This window comes from Crocodylus siamensis, chromosome 4 (genome assembly GCF_052110815.1).
Source record: "Crocodylus siamensis isolate JL-2025a chromosome 4, ASM5211081v1, whole genome shotgun sequence".
Lineage (NCBI taxonomy): Eukaryota > Metazoa > Chordata > Crocodylia > Crocodylidae > Crocodylus > Crocodylus siamensis.
The window spans coordinates 165179000-165203732 of record NC_143398.1 but is presented as its reverse complement, the minus strand read 5'-3'; the positions used below and the strand labels follow the sequence as shown (position 1 = coordinate 165203732).

Here is a 24733-nt window from a genome sequence, read left to right as displayed (position 1 = left end):
CCACCAGGATCTGGGGGAACGTCTGTTCACCAGAGCGCCCCAAGGGATGACGAGGTCGAACGGTCACAAACTCCTGCAAGACCGTTTCAGGCTGGACATAAGGAAGAATTTCTTTACTGTCTGAGCCCCCAAGGTCTGGAACAGTCTGCCAGCGGAGGTGGTTCAAGCACCTACATTGAACACCTTCAAGAGTAAATTGGATGCTTATCTTGCTGGGATCCTATGACCCCAGCTGACTTCCTGCCCTTTGGGCAGGGGGCTGGACTCGATGATCTCCCGAGGTCCCTTCCAGCCCTAATGTCTATGAAATCTATGAAATCTATGAACTGTACTAACATTGCTTGGCACTGTAGCGCTCTTGAAAGGATTTCAAGGCACCCCAGGGTGCCACGGCACATCAGTTCAGAGTCATTTCATTAGACATAAGAAACATTTGAAAGAACTATCACAAACTTTGCTAAACAAACTAAACTGTAAAATATTAAATGCAAAATTTACATAGATTCCAATCCAGTTAATCAGAAACAAACTTTGATTCCTGGTTTTTCAAGTATCAAATAAAAAATAACAAATCAATTTTCTTCCTTTCCTAGCTGCTCTAAAAGTGATTTTATTAGAAAACATATCTACCAGGACCCTATAAACCTAATCATATATATTTCTTGTCCCCCATTCTTCTTATTTTTATTTTATAAAGTACACATTAAAAGCAGGTATGGGCATAGAACAAACACTAGTGAGAGCTTGTCTTTAAATAAAACCTAAAACCTGAGCTTGGAAGGTATATGGCACTCCTCCATAGGCTAAGCGTAGGGGGACCATGGGGGGGCACATGTGCCCCCTGAGATTAGCCCTCACCGGCTGGGGAGTGGGAGCTTTGAGAGAAGCACCGGCTGGTGCCCCCCTGAGGTTGGTGCTGGCCAGGGACCCCAGGAGCCAAGAGAAGTGCCGGCAGCGCTTCCAGTTTTGCTGCTGGTGCTTCCCAGATTGGTGATCAGCTGCCTGGGGACCCCACCTCCCACCCACTCAGTCGGTGATCAGCCACTGGTGCCCTCTCAGACTGAGGAGGCACAAGTCACCCGTGCACTCCTCCCCTTTCAGGGCTTAAAACTTCCTTCAGTTATTGTACATTAGGACAGATCTTTCTGCAGGGGGCAGGTTATCCCAAAGTTTCTGACCACAGTGGGCATCTATACACGTGCTCCAGGGTGAAGGGGCGCTTTAATTAAAGAGGCTCTGAAAGCTGCTCGAATTAAAGCGCCTGCAGTGTCGCATGTATTCAGCATCCTCCACTTCGAAATGGTGGTGGCAGGCTCACAGCAGACTCAATTAATCAAGTCTGCTCCAACATGTGTCAGAGCAGAGCTCCGTCTCATGTATAGGTGCCCAGGATTTTTTGTTTCTGGCACAGGTCACTCTTGGTGATTCAGCACTAGATTAGCCAGATGACTCTGATCCAGCTGATTAATTCCTACATTCCTAACTCTGTCAGCCCCTTCACCTTACCACAGGAGCTCTCAAAGCTATGCTAGAGTGGCTAAATCTGCTTTGCATTGGGATGGCTTAGGATAAGGCCCTAATATGTCAAAATCCATTACTTTTTTTACTGCTTGGGTTTATCCTCCAAAGGGGTTCTGGAAAAACACATCATAACTGAATTATTTAAAGCTAACATACTACTTGAGAAAAGCACTAAATCAACTATCTTTTTCAAGAGGAGTTGTTTAACAGGTGATAAAAGTTGATAAACACTGAGGTATCAGCACAGAAAAGATCATACCTTAAAAGTTCTCTGCCGGTCAAATGAGGTGGCTAACTTCTGATCTATAAATCAATAATACAGCTTGTTTTAAACACTATTTTTAACACTCATTAATAAGACATACTACTGATGCTGGATAAAAGTTCATTCTTTCTGATCGGGTAGTCCAATTTAGCCTGGGTTTATGAAGCCTTTCCCACAACAGGACAGGTGGGTGACATTCCTTAGCCAAATGCCAAACAAGAGCAGTCTACACTCAGCTGCAATCCCAGTAATAGCACATCCAATCACTAACTGGCAAAGCAGCTAACTTTTCTGGGAGACCAGCTGGCTTGTTATATGGGGGCAGAGAACCTTATTTTATCAGTAGGGAGGGGAGCAGGTTGTTAGCTAGTAATCACTGAAGCATAGCCAAAAGGTGGCAAGGTAAAGAAGATGTTGTCGTTACCAGGGAAAGAGTAGTTTCTGAATCTAGATCTCTTGAGTATACAGGTTTACTCTGTTCTAGACCTGGGTCAGAAAAGAAAGGCACAGAGAAGGAAGAGAACTGCCTGACTTTAGATCAAAACTGCCTCTTCCCACCATCACCATAAAAGCAGTTTAGTTGTTTAGTTGTGAGCATTGTAAGATAAAGTGGAGACCAGGAACTGACAAGTGCTAACCGACTGCTCCCATGGGAAGGGCAATTCTAAAAACAGAAAGCGGAAAGCAACTAAAACTGTGGCATCTGAAGTTGGTGGATTTGGATGGGGGCACTATTAAGTGAGCAGACTGAAGGAGGCCTAGGAGTATCAATGGAGATTATGCATTTAGAGTAGAGGGCCATGGTGGAAGACTATAAAAGGAACTGTAGAGTAATGAGGGAAATTAAGCCTAGGAAAATAGCTATAGCCTCCTGCTAAGACTAAAGGGAGGCTTCAAAGCAAAAGTTTCTCTCCCGCACTTTAAGAGAAGCATGAATCTAGAGAAGGGCCATTATTTGACCCCAGTACCAACCGAACCAGGAACAATGTTGCTGGTTTCTGGGAAGCCTACGCCATTTCATCTGGTACATGGTTATGGCTCCCTGTACTGACCTTCCCCGGTCTCCAACAGCCACAGATTCCGCAGGTCTTTGTGACAAGTTCAGAATCCAGCTGCAGAACCCTATGGCCATCCCTGTATTGCAGCTCTCAGCACCATACATACCCCTTTGGGAAACTCACTTCCAAGAACTTATTCCCTCTGGAGACTCTTCTGTGAAAAGCCACCAAGGAAATACCCCAAGTTTTTTCAGAGAGACTCAGTCTCCCATCGTAGCTAGCATGTCCCTATGTCATTGACTTTACCACGGTCAAGAACTGCATCTTCCCGCTCTTGCCTTGAATCAGTCTGTGCCCTTCTATCTTGGGCAGCGATTCTCAACCAGGGTGCTGCAGTACCCCAGGGTGCTTTGAGATCCATTTAGGGGTGACACACTGTATTTGCAGTTAGACATGCAAACACCTACATTCAATTCAAAAGATAAACCCAGAGATTTCAAATAGGAATCCATAGTGTCAAAAGCCTTCTGACCTCCTGTGTTCTTTCTGAGTTCCTTGCAACAGAAGAGCAAAGACTTAAGAGGTGGCATTTCCTGAAGGATGCCTTGAGTTTAAAAATGTTGAGAAACACTAGTCTTGGTGATGTCCCTTTTGTGCATCCCCTCCTTCCTGTAAAATAATTTAGGAAAACACAGCACAAGACAGCATTATCTTTGCCACTGAGCCCTCTCAGCCTTGTCCCTCTGTAGTGTCATCTAGGGGATATTTTTTGGCAAGCGCAGCCCCAAAGGAACCACACAGGCAGCAATGAAATAGGCCGTAATGAACAAATTGCTCAGAGAGATGAGCAACTTCCACAGAGATGTAAATCCCACAGGCTTAAATAGGGTTTAGGACCTACTTTGTGTCAAACTTAATTGCCTGATACAACAATGCGAAAGAATCTCAACTTTGTAGAAATTTTCAAAAACATCCAGTCCTACCAATGGACATTTTTTTTTTCCCCAGGATACAGCAAACTTGTGTGCTCTCAATCCAGCTTCAAACATCAAGCTGATTGTTACAGAGAAGTCCTTACATAGGCATGTACAGCAACATGCATACTTACAGTGTTATATAGATAATAAACAGAAAGTATTTGTACTGGGGATCTTTAACCCTCTGTATTTTTGTAGTTTTATTTTGGTGGAGGCCCCACCTCTGATTGGCTGAGGAGGCCTAGTGGCCCCACCCCTTGCTGCTGATTGAGGGGACTGTCCATCATGCAGCTCTGCCCCTTGCTGCTGATGGGCCAAGGGATGGCCCCAACCCTCACTGCTGCTTAGCAAAGAAGGGCAGGGCTGCACAACAGGCAGCCCTCAGCCAATTGGGCGGGGGGGAAGAGGGAGGAGAAAGAGGTGGCCACCATCTTGGCTACTCCCCTTCACATTGGCAGAACTCCTCCCGGCAGGATGAATGGCTGGGCCACAGCAGCCATGAGAACCACTGGCTCCCACAGGGGAGTCAGCATTTTTTCTTTTTTGCAGAGTTTGCAGATATTGCCCTATTTCTCAACTATGCCTGATTTTACAATTTCTGTGAAACCTACAAAATTGAGACTTGAATAGTCATGAGCATGTGTGGGAGGAAACATAAAATGCCCTAGTTCAGGGGTTTTCAACCTAACAAGTGTACCCCTTCTCTCTCACAGTTCTAGCTCATATACCCCTTTATATTTTTTTTATTGTTTTTAAGCATGGGGGGAGGGGGCAGATTCAGGCCCCAAAAGGTGAGGGAGGGAGTGGGGCTGGGGCTGCACAGCCAGAGCAGAGCGCGGGATGCAGCCAGGAGTGAGTCGTTCGGGGGGGGATGCGGAGGGGGTGGTGGCTCCTGCCAGTGCATACACCCCAAGACGGCATGGGGGTGTGCGCCCCCGGATCTGCGCAGGGGAGGTGGGTTGCCGCTGCAGGCTGCGGCCAGTGCCAGGCTGTTCCTGGTGGGGGCTGAGTTGGGTTGGGCCAGGCCAAGCTGTGCTTGGGGCAGGTGGCAGTGGGGCTGGAAGAGGGGTTTGGGAGGACTATGGCAAATATTAGGGTAGCCGCAGCCCACGCATAGCCCCCTTCCCAGCACCACCACCGCCAGCCCCAAGCACAGCCCAGCCCAATCCCCTGTCGGGAAGAGCCCGGTGTAACCCTGGCCCCAGCCTGCGGCAGCATCTTGCTCTGCACAGCTCCAGGGGCACATGTCCCCCGTGCCTTCCTAGGGTGTGCGCAATGGCGGAAGCTGCCCTGGCCCACTCCCTCCTTTACTGTGGGGGCCTCGATTGAGGCAGCGAGCAGTTCATCTGGTGAGGGGTCAGCTTCTGCTGCTGCACGCATTTCAGGAGGGCTTGGGGGATGGATATGCCCCCTGATCTGCACTGGGCGGGGCAGGCTGCAGCGGTGGACTGGGCTGTTCAGAGTGGGGGGCTGGGCTGTACTCAGAGCAGACAGTTGCAGCACTGGGAGGGGGCTGTGGGGGTGCTATAGCAAATTCTAGAGTGGCTGCAGCCCCCCCATAGTCCCCTCCGAGGGCCTCTGCTGTCCACCCAGAGTGCAACCCAGCCCAACCCTTGTCCCAGCCCCACTCCCTCCCCTGCCACTAGCACCGTAATCTGTCCTCCCCACTTCTTCCCCCAGGCCCCTTCTCTCACAACACACTTACCAGCTGGACCTGGCTGCTCTTTTGGCTGCCTGCGTGCTGCACTGCAGCTGCACACATACACATGGCATTTATCAGCCACATTAGATCTGCGTACTCCCTTTTTAAGTAGCCCTAGAGGTACATGTACCCCTGGCTGACAACTGCTGCCCTGTTTATTTTAGCTTGTGATAAGTGTCATAGTTTCATAGTTTCATAGTAGCTAGAGTCGGAAGGGACCTAGGTAGATCATCTAATCCGACCCCCTGCCTTGGCAGGAAAGAGCACCGGGGTCAGATGACCCCGGCAAGGTGCTCATCTAACTTCCTTTTAAAAATCCCCAGGCTAGGAGCCTGCACCAGTTCCCCTGGAAGCCAGTTCCAGGCCCTAGCCGCCCTGACTGTGAAGTAGCGCCTCCTAATATCTAATCTAAACTTACCCTCCGCCAGCTTGTGACCGTTATTCCTGGTCACTCCTGGCAGCGCACGGGGGAACAGGGACTCCCCCAATACCTGCTGATCCCCCCTGACCAGTTTGTAGCAGGCCACAAGGTCCCCCCTTAACCTTCTCTTGTGGAGGCTAAACAGGTTCAGGTCCCGTAGCCTCTCCTCATAAGGCCTGCCCTGCTGACCCGATCATACGAGTGGCCCTCCTCTGAACTCTTTCCATATCGTCCACGTCCCTCTTGAAGTGTGGCGCCCAGAACTGGACGCAGTACTCCAGCTGCGGCCTGACCAGTGCCGCATAGAGGGGGAGGATCACCTCCCTGGACCTGCTCGAGATGCATCTGTGGATGCATGACAGGGTACGGTTGGCCTTCTTGACTGCCTCCCCACACTGCTGGCCCATGTTCATCGTGGAGTCAATGACGACTCCAAGATCCTTTTCCATCTCCATGCTGGCAAGAGGGGAGTTCCCCAACCTGTAAGTGTGGTGCCGGTTCTTCCTCCCCATGTGCAACACCTTACACTTATTAGTGTTAAACCCCATCCTATTCTCATCCGCCCACCGTTGCAACCTGTCAAGGTCAGCTTGTAGCCTATTGAACCCTTCTAGTGCACCCACATCCCCCCACATCTTAGTGTCATCAGCAAACTTGAACAGGGTGCTTTCTACCCCCTCATCCAAGTCACTGATGAAGATGTTGAACAGTGCGGGCCCGAGGACCGAGCCCTGCGGAACCCCACTGCCCACGTCCTTCCAGGTCGAGAAGAACCCATCCACTACCACCCTCTGGGTGCGGCCCTCCAACCAGTTGGCGACCCATTTGACCGTGTGGGCATCGACACCACAGTCTCCCAGCTTTTTGATGAGGACAGGGTGAGAGACAGTGTCGAAAGCCTTCCGGAAGTCCAGAAAGACTACATCCACAGCAACCCCTGCGTCTAATGATTTGGTGACCTGATCGTAAAAGGCCACCAGGTTGGTCTGACAAGACCTGCCACTGATGAACCCGTGTTGGTTGCCCCTGAGCATGCATTCCCCCGCAAGGCCCTCCTGGATGTGTGCCAGGATAATTTTTTCAAAGAGCTTACCCGGGATTGAGGTAAGACTAACTGGCCTGTAATTTCCCGGGTCCTCTTTTTTTCCCTTTTTGAAGATAGGGACCACATTGGCCCTCTTCCAGTCCTCCGGCACCTCACCAGAGCACCACGAGTGCTCATAGAGCCGCGCCAGGGGTCCCGCAATGACCTCGGCCACTTCCTGTAGAACCCTAGGGTGAAGATCGTCGGGACCAGCGGACTTGAACACGTCCAGCCTCTCCAGAAGTACCCTAACTAACTCCTCGCTAACCCCTGGCCCAGGCGTGTCTCTCCCGGGGCCCGAGGGGGGCCCAGCAGGGAGGTGGCTGAACTGGTCCCTACTTAGGAAGACAGAGGCAAAGAAATCGTTAAATATGTTAGCTTTGTCATCTGGCGTGATGACTAAGTTGCCCATCGTGTCCTGCAGGGGCCCCACATTACCCGGGACCCTCTTTTTACCCCCTATGTATTTGAAGAAGGACTTCTTATTGTCCTTAATCCGGGAAGCTAGTCCTATCTCCATCTCTGCCTTGGCCCTCCTGACTGCCCCCCTACATCCTCGGGTGACTGTAACATAGTCCTTCTTGGTGATGACCCCATCTCTCCATTGGGTGTATGCCTCCCTTTTAGCAAGGAGACATTCCCGGATGCTCTTAGTGAGCCATGGGGGTTTATGTGCCCTCCTGCTCCCTTTGACCCTTGTTGGGATTACCTCCCTTTGGGCATGGAGGATCGTCTCCTTAAGGAGCAACCACTCACCTTCGACATCTGATTCCCTTCCCCTCTGGGTCCTCAGCGCTTCCCCAACGATCCTCCTTAGCTTGTTGAAGTCAGCCCTCCTAAAGTCTAGGGCTGTTGCCTTGCTGCAGCCCTTTGCCACCTTACGCTGGATGGTGAATTCCAGCAAGCGATGATCACTGTCTCCCAGGTGGCCCATCACCCGCAGCCCCCTCACCAGGTCATCACCCGTGGCCAGCACCAGGTCCAACATGGCGTCTCCCCTGGTGGGACTGTGCACCTCCTGGGTTAGATGGAGGTCCTGCACTCTGGCTAAGAACCGACGTGAGCGATCAGACTTGGCTGACTGCTCCTCCCAGCAGATGTCTGGGAAGTTCAGGTCCCCCATGATGACCACATCCTTAGCCCTCACTGCCTCTGTGAGCTGACCTAAGAATTCCTGGTCGAGCTCTTCTCCCACCGTTAAGTCTCTCTCCCCTGGACTGCCTTTTACTCTAACCCAGAGCACCTCAGAGCGCCCCCCCTCTGCCCCCTTGCTAATTAACGAGGAAGTATATTCCTCCTTGATGTAGAGTGCTACTCCTCCACCTTTCCTTCCTATCCTGTCCCTCCTGTATAGCCTATAGCCCTTGACACTCACCGCCCAGTCATGCGATGAGTCCCACCACGTTTCTGTGATCCCTACTATGTCAGGGCTGGTGACAGCTAGGAGGAGGGCGAGTTCCTCCTGCTTCTTCCCCATACTTCGAGCATTTGTGTAGAGGCATTTGAGGCCTCCAACGGTTGTGCCCACTGACCCCCTAGTCTCAGCAATGCCCCGTCCCCCATCACTTACCTGTTTCTCCCTTTTGACCATTGGTCTGGGCTCGCTGGCTGTTGCTGGGCCTGGTAGTTCATTGTCTCCTCCGCCCTCATCTTCCCCCTCCCCTGACGAGCCTAGTTTAAAGCCCGCCGAAGGAGGTTCACCAACCTGGAAGCCTTTCACTTTAAAGGAGCTAATCTACTGTTATGCTGATAAGGGCCAGTTAGTTCTAGGCTTTTGATCTAAGACTTAATATTCTTCAAAGTCTGATGAATATACATACTAATGAGGTAGCAGCAATAGTCATATTGAAAATGGTTATTTTATATAATCAGTATTAAGAAACAGCACTTCAACCAGGAAAAACACAACCAAAACTTGAAGAAAACACAACACACAGCTCTGTTTAAAAAAAATTTACAACCAAACAAGGAACACTATACATTAAGTTACAGTATATATATATGTATATATATGTACACAAATGTATATATACAAACATACATGTACATTCCTCTCTTTAGACTCTGTACAAGATAAAAGTTTCCTCATAATCACACCATCAGGCTTGTGTCTCGATAGCACAAAAAAGAACAGATGACCAGTTGACTCTGTTGGCTTCCATCTGAGAGGCTTCTAGCTTTGTACAGAAAACAGACTCACATCTCTCAAGTGTCTTTTCTGTATTTTAGCAGAGTTTTTTGCGAGCATGCACACACACAAAGCCCTTATGAAACTGCCCAATTGATGCCATTAGCCACTGATATACAGAGGAAAGATCAGTAAAGAATTAGACTGTTTTAAACAAATGTGGAAGCTCAACATTAGTAGGCATGGAAAGTAAAGGTTTGAACAGGCCAACCTTAAAGAAATGGAGGTAACATTAGAAACACTGCTACTGTAAACTGATAACCAACTGTTTTCAATGTAAACTCAAATCCAAATTTCTATGGATCTTACTGCAACATTCTCAAAAAAGCACTGGGCTTGATTGGTCTCTCACTCAACCAATCTGACTGCATTAAAATCAATGCATTTTATTTCTGATTTACACAAGTATACATGAGAGGAGAAAGGTCTCTCCCAACTGTAACCTTCCACTGAAAACTAGTCCATTATCAATCTGAGTACAATGACTGGGCCTATATGCCCAGTTCACTTCAGTTTTTTGTGAAACATGACACAAATTACATAAACATAACTTTGTATGAGGAAGGACTGTGGTATCTCAAAGGATGACACTAGCAAAAAACCTGAGTCTATATTTAAAGGATAGAAAAATCCGAATTTTGAGAAGCTAAAGTTTTTTGCAAACTATTGAGTTTCAGCAAAAAAAACAACAGTTCAAAATGAAAAACAAATGATTTTTCATGTTTCTATGAACAAACTAGAGAAATAGGCTTGTAAAATTTTTATTTCTGTTTGTAATTTATTCTACTACATGACTGCCCTTTAATATCTTATCTCCTTTTAATGGCAACATTTTTATTCTATTCTTTTCAGAGTAGTGTGCAATTCCAGGTAGATTATAAAAAGGCACTCAGGCTGCTACTGAAAATGAATGGAAGAAGTATTTCCTTTAACAGCCTGCATCACCATGGACAGAAGTTTATATCCTTGTTTACTGTAGATGAGATAATTAGTGACTCAAATTAGGGAGAACAGTAACTACTAAATGAGTATCCTGCTCCCTGGAGAAACAAGAATAGTGAGAATTTAAAATTGTTGTGAACCTAGGTTTTTAACTGTAAAACATCTGTAACCTAACACTGGTAACATGTAATTCTAGTTTGCTCTTTTGACTCAAAATTTCAGATTAATAATACTGAAGTATGGAAGAGGGTGTTTTAATTTGGAATGTATTGGTTGAAATAAAAAAAAAAAAAAAACAAGCAGTAAAAGGTAACTGTTACTAAACAGCAGCTGAGGGGGAGGACGTATTAATTTTTAATGTACTGTTGACTAAATTTGAAAAAAAATAATTCTATATGCTGTGGACTCCAGTGCAGTGAATGAAGCAGGACTGAACATTAATTCATTCTAGATGTGCCACAATTTTAACAGAAATATAAATTGAAAGGCAAGATCTCATTGGATTTACTTATACAGAAATGTATGAGGCATACCACAAAAAGAAATGAGTTTAAACATAATATACGACACTCCACAGAACTAGAGATTCTCAGCGTACCCACAATGTGCTCTTACCTAAGAAGAACACAGACCCTGTTTGAAATTTTAGATTAAACTAAACCATGAATATTAAAACAAACTGTGTTAGTAGTGTATGTTAAAAACTCACAGAAGTAAAAATATTTGGAGGTATGATTAAGCAGAATACTTACCTAACTGATCTGCAAGTAAAGTAATTTGGAGATCCTAAGTGTAATGGGAGCCTTCAAGGAGTTTTAGCTTAACTTCACAAAAGTAAGGACAGTCAAAAATTATTTCAAATGTCTAATAGTTATTGATTTTTGCACATTCTTTGCATATGTTAAGGATATCATTTTTTTTTATCCTTACATCTACAAACACTTACAATTCTTTTTTTTCACCTCTGTAATTAAAATTGACAAGCTGTTTTTTGGAGATAAATATGTAAATGGAAAAAGTTCTTGGGTCAAGTTCTTGAAAGGCATAAGAGTTATGATGATTTATTAAAAATTACTGAGTTATCAATCACTTGAAATAGGGATTAGTAGTGGAAACGCTGGTAAAGCCTTACCGATAGTGGTTGAGAATGATAGAATAAAACTCAGTAGCTGAAGCAAACCAATTAGAGTTAACTTGGAAGTTATAATGGACCTTTTTAAAATTTCACCTAGTGCTTAAACATGATTTGTACATACTTTCTGAAAGTATGAGGCATTTGTTAAGAATGCTGCTTGCATGACTATGACTATTTTTGCTGCTTAATAGGGGCCTAGCTAATGCTGGAATATGATGTAGAAAATTTTTTTTCTCTAATCTTAATTGAATTCACTCCTTAAATATACCTGTAATCTATTAGAAACAATATAGAACTGTTTTAAGTCCTAAAAGGACTTTTAACTGGTTTCTGGTTAAAATTTGAGACACTCATTTATTCTCTGAATACTGAAAACAGCATACTTATGCATATTGCTTTTATTTCTATTGCTTGTATCAATTCCTCAGGTAGCTAAAGGTCTGGGAGGCTCTTTTGTAGCATGGTACCACTGATACCATCCCTGTAAACATCAATGTGTTAAACTGTATAATGCTTATCTGAATGCATGGTACAAGTGCACAAAGTAAAAGAGAAATAAACTGAAGTAATCATTCACCAAGAAACAGGACTGTTGCTTTTGGTTATTATGACCAGCTGGCAGCTGCCCTTTCAGAATAAAGACTGCAGGCTGAGAAAATAAACCCCACTGTAAATGCCAGAAGGCTAAATGTAAGTGGCAAAACATAAAGACTCCTTTACCACTTCAATCCATACACATCTGTTTATTATACATCTTTGCTTTCATGTGGCAACAGCACTTTCCCTTTTTTCTTTATCTTTACTTCACTAAAACTCCTAGAGTTCTAGTCCACCTTTTTCAAATGTCTGCTACCCCTCAGCACTCTAAAGTTTAGCATCTTGGTTTTCAAAGACATTAGTTTTCCCATGAAACTATTGTCATTGTAGATGCAATTAATATTTCAGGGCAGATTCTGTGTCTTTGGAGCACCAAGACAAGAAAAGGTTTCAAAGAGACTAGCAAGAGCAGCATTTAGACCCACATTATAGAATTCATGGATTTAATTTTGGAAGACCTGCTGAAACACTGACCAGTCTGGATAATATATGAATTACCCAAAATCTGGAAGGAAGAGGGAGGTCGTGCTCCACATGGGAACTGCATGACCTGGAATTGGCAGTGAACCGTATCAGCTGTAAATCAAAGCAGCTGCCTGTCAGAACTAGTGCATGGTGCCTACGCTGAATGTCACAATGCCATTTGGAAGAATGGCATTATTTTGAGAATATCCGCCTTCTTTTCCAAGAAATGTAGAATCCTCTGAGTTGCAAATCCTTAAAGCATTCATAGATTTAAATAGTGGAGGAGCTGTGGCAGTCTCTGATTTTATCTCCCTCTACAGACAATGCTTGTTCCCTGGGTTCTTGTTTAACTTGGCCCACACATACGGTACCTTCTGGATTTTCTTCAACTTTGAAAACAAAAAAACAAAGGTTAAAATTCTAGTGTGTTAAATACGTGTGTTAAAAATAAGAGAACAAAAGAAACATTTTGATTCTATGATCTGTAGACATTTAGAAGCAAGATATAATGGTTGCAGTTCAGGAAATCATGGTAATTCAGTAATTTGAGGTAAAAGTTATGTCATCTGTCATGTTAAAAGATGAAACAAGCAGAAATCAATTCATTTCAATAATCAGTTCACAAATACAAAGCTAGAATAGCTTTATCCAGATAAAAGAACAAATAATACGATTAGTTTTTCCTGAAGAGATCCTTTCTTTTGTTAAAAGAATAGTCCATTCTCCAATTAATCCTATCTGAAAAATTTACTAGACTTCTACCAGCCCTGATGTACATAACTGCTTTGACAGCAAAAATACTGGAATTGCACTAAATTAAAAAGAGACTGAATGTGGTCCATCCATTTCAGTACGTCAGGTTGTCATCTTCACATAGTACTTTGGGGAAACAGGGTGTTACCAAACAGTTTTTTGCAGACTGCTAACACTTAGCTGTTTTATAAGTCCTGTTTTAAAGCAGCTGATACCTCACCCCAAAACAAAAATGATAACCATACCTACTTAGTTTGGATCAGTTAGTTAAAATACTATCATACTTAATGACCATTCACTAAAGGAAGGAGTGGGGGGGGAACGATTATACAGGACAATTACAAGTGGTTTGCCCAGATTATGTATATGGGTGCTTGCACGCAGGGGAATGATACCTCAAAATGTATAATGTTAGGATCAGAAAGTTTGCTTATAAAATGTGTCCTCTTGTAAATGAGCTCAGATTGGGTTTGTTCCTTAATAGTCTTTTCTCTTGGAACTAGCCCTAATGTGTGTCCCGACCTCCTACTCTCTAGAGCAGCAGGAGGACTTGGCTCCTTGAGCAGAAGAAACATTTGTTTTGCACAGAGACAACTCTCTACAGGAGTAACACTGATATGCTCTGAAAGGGTTTCCTCATAGTTTACAAGTGTCTAACAGGATGGGGATTGTACACAGAAACCTTGCAGACAGAAGTAACAGAACTGTAGCATAAAAATGAATATCCCTCAAGAGTGGTGGAATGGCCTTTAGGAAAATATAGGACTGTTTTGCTTTGTTAAAACAGTTTATAGTTTAAATACAGTTTGCACAATTTTACTATCTTATTCAATAAGTGACTTTTCACACTTGGAAATGTGTAGGAAGTGATTTGGAATTGCAGAATGAGCAAATTATTCACTGAATATTGCTGCTAAACTGCTCAGTACATATGGTTAAAGACATTCACAGACAAAGAGAAAACTAGGAGTAACTTCCAACTATCATCCCTCAGGCTGTCTGCAGACCCAGAAAGACATGACTGCATTGATTTGTTTGTAGTACACAATCAGAGAGTTTTCTTCACAACTGAAAGACCCAGAAACTTTTTAAATGCAAGTCTGGATTCTTAAAACACAGGTGTCAGTAGAACATGCATTCTGTATCTAATCTGGGATCCTGAGGATTTTTTAGGGGCTTTCTGTTTTAGGAAAGTGTAAGTCTGGCTTGATTATGTGATTTTCTTTTTAAAATAATGTTTGACAGCCCCACAAGTAACAATTAAAAAACCTCCAACTTCCAGCATCTCTGGAAGTATTTCAGCACAGGAAAATACAGGAAGCACAAACTGAACCTTCCCAAAGAACAGAACAGGTCTTATACAAAGTAGTACAGTGAAGGGGAGGGAAAGCCAAAAGAACCTGAAGTTACAGAGTTTGAAATGCATCTATGTTGGTTGATTTCCTTTTAATTGCTAGTTTAGAAAAGAAATAAAAATATTATTTCTGGAAAATCATAGTACTCAGGGTAAGAAAAATGAGAAATGTTCAATTAAAGGGTTATGAAAAACTGAATAAAGATTTAAAGTTTTAGAAAGTTAAGTTTTTAACAACACCGCTTTTGAACTTTCAACTTAAATAAATATAACTAGTTGCAGTAAAGCCTAAGTAAGATCAGCCAATTCAGTTACTTGAAGCACTAGCTTGGTAGTCATAAACTTCCTATAGCACCCCAGAACACACTTTCAGTTTATATTTTTTTTAATATCATTAACCAGACAAACTTACTAAGAGCTGTGTGGTTGTCCACTATCCGTATTGGAATTGTTTGTACATCTCCCAAAAGAATTTGATGGACATGTCCTTCCAAGTTTCCTGTGTCCTCTACACCTCTGACAGTTACCAGTTGGCCCGTAGCAACCAAATTTTGATCTGGTACAGGCAGATTTCCAAGACTGGAAGCACTAATGTTGCCCTGCGTTAAATTGGCACCTGTTTGAAGGTTATGCCCTTGGCTGAGTACTAGAGAATGGTTAGTAATTGCACTCCCTATGGAATCCAGAAGGCTGGTGGGGCTTGGAAGAGAGTGGCTATTTACAGTTATGAGGGCTGTTGCTCCATCTGTGGAGGCATATGTTGGCTGCAGCTGTAATCCCTAAAAAAAGAAGACAGAAATAATTTAGTATTGACCAAGATTGATTCGACTGAAATCATGATTTAAAATCACTGGTCAGGAAGCCTTGATTTAATCATTGTTTTCTACAAAAAGTTTGAATTCTTGTTTGATATCCTCAATTTAACTTCTTGAAACTTTGCACTTTTAGAGAAAGGTAAGGGCTTGGCTGTATATGCAAACTTGCAGAGAGATAAGAGGGCTGTAATCAGGTCTGTTACCTCTCATATCCATATACTGCTGTTAACAAGGATGTTATCTCTGAGGAGACAAATCCACAGTTTCAGACCCACTCCCAGCACCATCGCCAATCTGTGTGCAGGGAGGAGGCAGCTGCCATTGCAGGCTGGGCTTTACACCCCAAGCTCCGCTGCAGCTGCCCTGGGAGTGGCTCGATGCCACATGTGTCCTGCCGCTTGGCTAAGCTTCGTCTGCTGCCTGCCCAGTGGCGGGATGCACGTGACATTGGGCCAGTGGGCAAGCTGCAGTGGGGCTTAGGGCACAAAGCCCAACCCTCAATGGCAGCCACCTTTGGTGCACATAGATTGGGGGGCCCTCCGTCAGGGTGTGCACAGTGGCGGGAGCCCCCCTGTGCCCCTGGATGAGCTGCCCAGGTTCAATCCTCCCATCACCTGCCTGGCCGGGGCCCCACCCACCTTACCTCTGCTCCTGTCTCTGCTGTACTTTGTCCCTCACTGTGGGGGCCTCAATCTGGCCCCGCCCCTTCCCTCCCCCATGGTCTGACCTACTGGGCTGGTGGGTGGGGGGGGTGTGGGCATGCGTGCACTCAACCCCCCAGCCTCAGATCAACTGCCAGAGGCTCCATGATCAACCAGTCAGTCGCAATCGACTGGTTGGTGACCATTGATCTAGACTGAGCACTGAGCCCCATTTGGTACGATGGTTTTCTTTAATCTTTACTAATCTATAAAGGAGCCTCTGGGAACCCCACAAGAGGGCTTCTAATTAATTGGGCTTCTAATTAGTCCATGGCCTGGTGTGACCTATTTATAAAACTTTTCTAAAAAGGTTATATGAATATATTGTCTCAAATAGTATATAATTAAAAGTTATAATCCCTATTCCATGATGCCATCTTTGAGCTTTAATTTATTTTACTTTTTTTTAAGTAAACCTATATAAAAACAGTTTTAATGCATCTTAAAAAACAAAAAGATTAACTAAAAAAAATCAGCTTGTTACCATTGTTCTTCGTCATCCCAGGTGGTGCTGGGGAGAAAAGGGCTCTACCTATTTGCTGTTGATCTCCCCTGATGAGTTTGTAGGCAGCCACCAGGTCCCCCCTCAGCCTCCTCTTGCTGAGGCTGAACAGGTTCAGGTCCCTTAGTCTCTCCTAATAGGACTTGTCCTGCTGCCCTCTCACCAAGCAGGTGGCCCTCCTCTAAACCCTCCCCAGGCCGGCCACATCCCTCTTGAAGTGCGGCAGCCAGTACTGGATGCAATACTCCAACTGCGGCCTGACCAAAGTCACATAGAGGGGAAGTATCACCTCTCTGGACTGGCTTGAGATGCATGACAAGGTATGGCTGGCCTTGCTGGCTGTGGTCTGGCATTGGTGGCTCATGTTCATCTTGGAGTCAACAATGACTCCAAGATCCCGTTCCACCTCTGTGTTTTCAAGAGGGGAACTCCCCAGCCTGTATATATGCTGTGGATTCCTTCTCCCAAGGTGCAGCACCCTGCATTTGTCTATGTTGAACCCCATCCTATTCTTATCTGCCCATTTTTGTAGTCTGTCTAAAGCTATTTGCAGCCTCTCTCTCCCTTCACGTGTAACCACCTTGCCCCACATCTTAGCGTCATCAGCAATGACACCCCATTAGAATGAGAGTTGGCTGGGAAAGAACAGAGGGCTGGAGCGATGTCATTTCCACAGCATGAAGAGGGGGAAATGAACAATAAAGTGGCTAATAGCAGAAAAGGCAGGAATTCAGGACACAGAGCACACAGAAGAAGGATATTAACAGGAAGCATCCCACAAAAACAGAGAAGGGGCAGTAATGGTTATTTTAAAGAGTTTTATAAGTTTTTAATGGCTTGAAGGAACACTGCAGACCCCCAGTACCTGACATTAATGCATTAAGGGGTGAAAGAGGGAGAGAAGAAGAAGCAAGGCTACAAGAGAGTGTTTGAGGGGGACTGGGAAGAGGAGGCATAGAAAGCATCCCTGAAGAATAAGATAGAGGAAAGGATAGAGATTTGCAATTTTGGATGTTCATGGAAAGACAGATGAGTTCCTGGTAGGGGTGCATTGATAAAGATTTTTTAACCTGATACCAATGACCCATATTAGCCAATACCGATCCGATTGCCAATATGGATCTGATTGCCAATATGCAGCCCAACAGCTTAGGGAGCAGCATCCGACTGGTAAGTCTGTTGTGGGGGGAGGGGAGGGAATGGGTTGGAGGGTGGACAGATTGAGGCTCCTGTGGTGAGGGAGTGGGGCTGGGGCAAGCCCTGCCCAGCTGGGGCAGAGTGCAGGAGGGAGCCATAGAGGAAGAGTATCATAGTTTCATAGTAGCTAGGGTCAGGAGGGACCTGAACAGATCATCTAGCCTGACCCCCTGCCACAGGCAGGAATTCATGCTGGATTCACAAGACCCTAGACAGGTGATCATCTAACCTCCTCTTGAATTTGCCCAAGGTAGAGGCGAGGACCATCTTCCTGGGAAGCTAGCTCCAGATTTTGGCCACCCTAACTGTAAAAAATTGCTTTCTGTTTCAGTGGAGATGAGCTGGAGGCTGATATAAAAAGAAAGAAAGCTGCCAGAGGAACAGTTGAGGTACTTCAGAATCTGGCTTTACCTGGCAAACATCCATGCAGGGAGTGTGCAATAGTGAAGATGAAACTCGCAGTCCCCAATCTCTATCAGGATTTCCACAATAAAACGTATTAGAATTCTGACTCTTTGAGGGAGGGTGTTTAAGAATGTAATTTTACCTGAAGTTGTGCAAATATCTTGGGCCGGAGTGATGAGAGTGAAGACAATAGCTGAGCTGTCTCCGGAGGCAAGGACTCCTCAGTCTGACTGGGTTCCACTTTGGTGATGACGGATTCTCCTGGTGAGCTCCCTGTAGCAGGAGAACAAACAGGTACAACAAATATTCTCTCTTTTGGTTTAAAGATTCCTTAAATAAATCTGATGTTCTAATGCTCAAATACATTATATCACAACACTGGAAAACATATAGACTTACATTTAAATATATGTTTTTACTCTGCAAAGAATTTGAGACTAAAGGAATGAGAAAGGGTTAAATGAAGGGGGGAGGGGGAGAAGAGAAGTCAATCAGTAGCAAGATGACAGGCATATACATCAAGTCAGAGATAGTAAAATGAAGGAGGAGAAAAGCAACTGCTCTATACCATGCCTGTTGAATTCTAGGCAACGTAAAAAGTAAAAGAATTACTGTCAAAGCAAAAAGCAAACTGTCTTAATGCATACACACCCTAAAGGAACAGACATTAGGAGAAAAGTGGTATAAAAAGAACAAAAACAAAATGTACTATCCTTTGTAGTTTTCTGCAGTGCAGTTTCTACCTGCTCTGTGGAACTGGGATAACATCAGTACAGGTTTACTACTATGCCAACTTGAATTTGAAAGAAATCCCTTTTATCCATAAGCCTTCCTTTGCAGGTTATTGTATAGTATTTCCATATGGGAAGACATATTCTGGGGAAGTTTTATTGCCTCCATCTCCCCAAGCACTATTGTGAAAAAGCAAAACCAAAACAAAGACTTTATTATGACTGCTTCCCAAAAAAGTATCTTCCACTGGATGATCATATTTCCACTGTATAAGACCCAAAACAATTTTAATATATTTAATGACATTAAATTTATAGAGGCGTACAATTTAATCCCCAAAAATCAGCAGCAGACACAATCAGCAAGAAAAGCACTCATCCAAAATCTGTAATTATGAGAATTAGCTTGGTAAGTAGAAATACTGGAAACTGAGTAGTCAGAAATCACAAAACTTCTTTCAGCAAATCACATAAGCTTTTCCACCAACGTTACTATGTAAGGAGAGACCCTTTTACATACCCCGAGTTCAGAACTGGCCACCTATAAGATACAGTTCCCATTTCTGTTTAAGTCCAATTACCTTGCTATCCTATAGCTGGTACACTACTGCTGTAGATCAGTGGTTTTCAACCTTTTTCATTTGCAGACGCCCCCAAAATTTTTGAACGGAGGTGCAGACCCCTTTGAATTGTAAGTGTGGATAATCACATACCTTTGATTGACATAGACATCTTTCGCAGATCCCTTAGACAGTTTCAGGGTTCCACACATGACAGGCTGAAAACCACCGCTCAAAATCTTTATAATACTATATAATGCATCTATGCACATGTCACTGTGTGAAGCTGATTATTACCTTATGCCCCACAGTATAAGAATGGTACACTGTATTTAATACAATGTCTATGTATAAAATGTATGCATACTAGATACAAGAACAGTTCATTGAACTGAACAACACATTGCGAAGTTCCAATGTTTTGCCTCCTACTTAAATTAGAGCAATCATTAGCTATCTGGCATATTGGTTAAATGCCTAGCATCTTTCAGCACCACTGTCTACTATGAACTATAAAACTGTATTCCATTGAATTGTCTAATAATAGGTGCCAGAAATGCTTAAGTGGAAGCAGCTATCAAAGGGCTGTTATAAGAAGCCTTGAAATTGACAGAAGCTAACCAAGGCTCATTTGCCAGGATAAATACATACTCTGGTTAAGTGTATAGCCTTTTAACAGTTTCTGAAACTTTTTGCTCAAATACAGAACACTACTTCACAACAGAGTTGAAAGAACCTCTAGACTTACAAAGCTACAATGCAACATTGATTCTATGCTTTGGAGAGGACAAGCAAAGGGAGCCATACCATGAAGAACCCAAATGTAAAAGAATAGAGTATCTCTAACAGAAAAACAAACCAGCATTTCCTCCGCTGACACTTCTCCTTTGCAAGATAAGATTTTTCCACACTTGGGACAAACTGAAACCCCCCCACCGATACGAAAAGCAGTTTACTCGGGCATCGGTTGCTCTTTTCCACTTGCCATCATTTCAAATGCATGAAACTGACTTGGGTATCCTCTCTTTTTACTTATTTTTTAAGTTAAATTATATACACCTATATTTGCTGTATCATAATCTATTTCTGCAAAAATTAATACAATGTTATAAATACCACAGACTCATTTGAGCAGGATTAAGATGACAAAACAGGCTGGAATGAAAAGTGTTAACTGTTAGACAACTGAGGCATCTAGTTAAGTTGTACAGACACCTGGGTAAACCCACATCTCTGAAACAGCATCTTGCTTCATGAGTTTGTGCTAGGGAACCATTTGTGGGCTTTGAATAAAACGAGATTTGATCTTTCCACATTACTTCCTACCTTCAGGAACTAAATACCCTAGGACCACCCACTGATGACCTGCTCCTAAAAGCTTCTAAAGGCACAAACACCATGGGCCCAACTATAAAAACTAGTCACTAAGAAGCATGTGTATAAAGATAAACAGAAGTGATATGAAACTGATGCTTTCTAGGTTCCCTATGCTCTAAAATAAGCCTTCCTTAGAAGAGAAAAGCTATTCAAATTATTAAATCTAAAACTTGATCTCCTGTATTTTGACAGTTGTCCATCCTGAAATTCTTACCTTAAGAGTTCCAAGCGTAGGGGATGTTTTTCAGTTCAAATTGGTCCATTGCAACAGCAGCTAAAATAAAAATTAAAAACAAAAAACAAAGGCCTAACTTAGTGTGCAACTGGTTGTAAATGCACTGGTGTACACAACCTCTCACCATGAACTACGTTCACCAGGTCATTTATGAAAAATAACACATCACACATTAAGCCAAACTTTTGTTTTTGTACCTTTACTGCTACAATATCAAGAAGGATTAGATTAGGTTATAGGAAGAATCAAACCCATCAGGAATTCTTCAGGCAAGAACTGCAATGCAGGATAACTGTCAATACAGGTAAATCTTTAAGAATAATAACCTTGACAGTATTCCTTTAATAATCTAGAGAATCCTGTATCAAACACCTCTTGTAAGGTACTACAATGCCACATCCCAAAGACATAATGGAACACTGATATTAACTAAATTACAGATGCTTAGAGTCATTTTAACACACTGAAAATGATCATATATACAAGAGAAGGGAAAGAATAGGGAAGAGCCTTCTTTTGTGCCACAATGTTCTACTTTCAGGGTTAAACAGATTTAAAAATATGGAAAGTCAATGGTCTAGATACAAGCCTTATCAGCAGGGATCTGGGTTTTCTGTTTCAGACAGAAAAACGAAGAAAAACACAGATTTCTCATTTTAATGAAGAAACACGTGGATTTTGCACTTTTGCAAAGAGTTCTCTGCAGACTGGCAGAGTTCCAGTGGGAGGAGGGTGGTCAGGCAGGGGGCACCATGTGCATGGACATTAGGCCTGTACGCATAAGGAAGTATTCTATTAGGATTCGGATTCAGCCGATTTGGAGGACAGTGATTCGATTCAGAGATTTAGATCACTGTCTTGAATCGATTTGGCCGAATCAGGTTTGGAAGATTCAGTGCTGATTTGGAGAGATTCGGCAATTTGGACCGGCTGGGGAGAGGCAGGCACAGCTGTGTGGCTGCACGTTCTCCCATGGCTCCTCCACCTGTACCTCCCTCTCCCTGTGTAGGGGTGACCCACAGGAGAAGCCCCCATGGCTGCCTAGCCTGGCCCCATCCTCCAGCCAGCTCCAGCCTAGTCCCCACACTATTTTTTTTTTTTTTAAAAAAAAGAAGCCCCACACTCACCGACTGCAGCAACGGTGGTTGGGGCCTCTGGGCGCTCGTGGCAGAGCCTCCCACACATAACTTAGGGTAGTGGGGGGCAGTGGGGATCACCCACCCAGCAGCTGCCCTGTGGTACAGATGCAGTGCGGTTTGGCAGGGCACCATGCACTGTGTGGGAGCTGGGGTCACTGGGGCTGAGCAGTGCCAGGCTCTGGCTGGCAAGTGGAGCTGCCCCAGCTTTGGGATAGCGCACAGTGCCCTGCCAAGCCCTACTGCACCCACACCACAAGGCAGTTGCCACATGGGCGCCAGGCGGAGTGGGGCGTGATCCCTGCTGCCCTGCACTGCATGGGGGGGTCTCTGCCATGACTGCCCAGAGACCCCAATTGCCATTGTTGCAGCCAGTGAGGGCAGCCTTTTGTTTGTTTATTTTTGTTTAAAGCTCTGCATGCACAGGCTCTGGCACTGGCAACTGGGGCCTCTGGGGGCTTGCAGCAGAGCATCCCCACACAGCATGGGGCAAGGGGGGGCAGCAGGGTTCACCCACATCATGTGGGTGCAATGCAGCTCAGCAGGGCGCCATGCGCTGTCTGGGAGCTGGGGTGGAGTGGTACCAGGCTCCAGGTGATTTCTAGAGCCACCTCAGCTCCCAGACACAGCACAACACCCTGCTGAGCCATGCTGCACCTGTGTGATGCGACAGCTGCCGTGAGGGTGCCAAGTGGGGGATGCTATCCCCACTGCCCCCCACTGCATGGTGGGGCTCTGCCACAAGCCCTTAGAGGCCTTGATTGCCGCCACTACAGCCAGTGAGTATGGGGCTTTTTTTTTTCCCCCCAAGTGCCGGGAGGCTGGGGCTGGATGGGGCCAGGTAAGGCAGCCAGGGGGGCTTCTCCTATGGCTTCTCTGGCTGTGCCTGCCTCTGCCCTGGTGGAGGGGGCCATGGGGGCTTATGCCCTGCTGCCACTTGCCCAGCCGGTGTAGAGTGCTGTGTGTGATGCAGGTGCGGCTCACTTCAGGCAGCAGCAGGGCACAGACCCTGCTCCCAGTGCTGCCGCACCTGCATTAGCACTGGGAGCAGGGTCTCTGCCCTGCTGCCACCTGACGTGGGGGGTGCGAGATGCAGGTGTGGCAGTGCTGGGAGCAAGGGCTATGCCCTGCTACCACTTGCCCCCTTTCACCTGGAGTGAACCGTGCCTACATCCCACCCTCCTGCCCTGGCTGGGCAAGCGGCAGAGCCCCTGCTCCCAGCGCTGCCACACCGCATCCTGTGCCCCCTTGCTCCCCTCCCCAAGTAATGCACCCCCCCCCCGCCCCAGCTAGGCAGCTTGTCCCAGCCCTCCCCCACGCCCCTTTCCTACCCTCTCCTCTGACACTTACCAGCTGGAGGCAGCTGTGTCAGCTGCCTGTTTAGTTTATGGTTTTGTCTCTGAAGTGGTCGAATCTTTTCCAGAGCTTTTCCTAACCAATCTGGATGCTTCAAATCGATTTGGAACTTTTAACTGGTCTCCCGATTTGATTTGGATTCCGATATTTGGTCCCTGAATCGGCCCAAATCTCCTCCAAATCCAATCAGCCATTGAAGCTTCACACAGGCCTACTGGACATGCAAATAGCCGCCAGGCAACCTGGAGAGCAGCTGTCACAGGTTGGGGGGGGTGGGGAAGGGAGAAGAGAGGATTGAGGCCCCCATTGAGAGAGAGGGAGGGAGTTGGGCAGGGCTGGGGCTGGGACTGTTACCTAACTAGGCAGTGCATGGGGCTTGGGGCTGGAATGGATGGCCAAATGGCCCCAGTGAGGAGCGGGACAGGGATATGGGTGGCTCGTCCAGAGGGTGGGGGGGCCAGCTCCCCACTGCAGTGTGCAAAGTGTGCACTCCTGAGGGGGCAGGGGGGACCTGTATGTGGAGCAGGGGCTCCCCCTCTGCAGCCCAGCAGGTGGGACCAGGTACAGAAGGGCAAAGTGGGGCCAGGCGGGGAAGCTCCTTACCACTGCAAGCCCTGAATCACCCAGCCAAGGCATCCCCTGAGCACCTAGCAGCAGTAGTGCAGGCTTGTGCCCCTTGCTGCTGCTGGGCAAGCAGGGAATACATTGCACAGGGCTTGCAACAGCAAGGAGCTTCCTTGCCCAGCCCCACCCTGTCCTGCCATGACGGGTCCTGCCTGCAGAGCCAAGAAGGCCCTGGGGGAGGGTAGCAGGCAGCCTGCCCCGACCCCCTGAACAGATCTAGGGGGCACGGATCCCTCTGCCTCCCCACCCAAGCCCACAGCAGAAAGCACACCACTGCCCCGCCATGGGTTCCACTCCGGCCATGCCACCCACAGGGGGAGGGGAAGCCAGGCTCTGTGCTCTGCTCCACTGCAGGAGTGACCTCCCACTAGCAGACGCTGGGGCTTGGGTGCTGTGGACCTGGGTTCCTGGCCCCGTAGCCCTAGCAGCTGGAGGCCCCTCTCCAGCAGGGCTGGTGGGGTGGGGAGCAGAGGGCTGTGGGTGGGTGGTAAGAGGCACCAGCAGGGCCAGGGCCTGTTGGGGGGTGGGGAGGGAAGAGTGAGAGGTCTGGCCTGCAGTCTGTCAGTTAAGGGGCAGGGGGAGCTCTGGTTTTCCATGATAAAAAACCCAAAATCAAATACCAAAATGTAGAGGTATTTAGAATTTATTTTATTATAGTGACTGAGGCACTGGTAGGCTTCCAAACTGCTTTA

General features: G+C 45.7%; 1 protein-coding gene across 4 annotated transcripts in view; it reads right to left on the bottom strand.

Annotated features, from left to right (window-relative positions):
• Positions 1 to 8906: 8906 nt before the first annotated feature.
• Positions 8907 to 24733, bottom strand: part of CARF (calcium responsive transcription factor) — a 59541-nt gene continuing 43714 nt past the window's right edge. For all 4 annotated transcript variants that reach the window (XM_090044773.1, XM_090044771.1, XM_090044775.1 and 1 more), the window contains 3 exons: positions 18165 to 18295; positions 14815 to 15181; positions 8907 to 12684 (listed from right to left, as the gene is read on the bottom strand). In XM_090044773.1, coding sequence (XP_089900899.1) covers positions 12566 to 12684; positions 14815 to 15181; positions 18165 to 18295 — 617 coding nt within the window. In that variant the 3' untranslated portion in view covers positions 8907 to 12565. The remainder of the gene's footprint in view (positions 12685 to 14814; positions 15182 to 18164; positions 18296 to 24733) is intronic.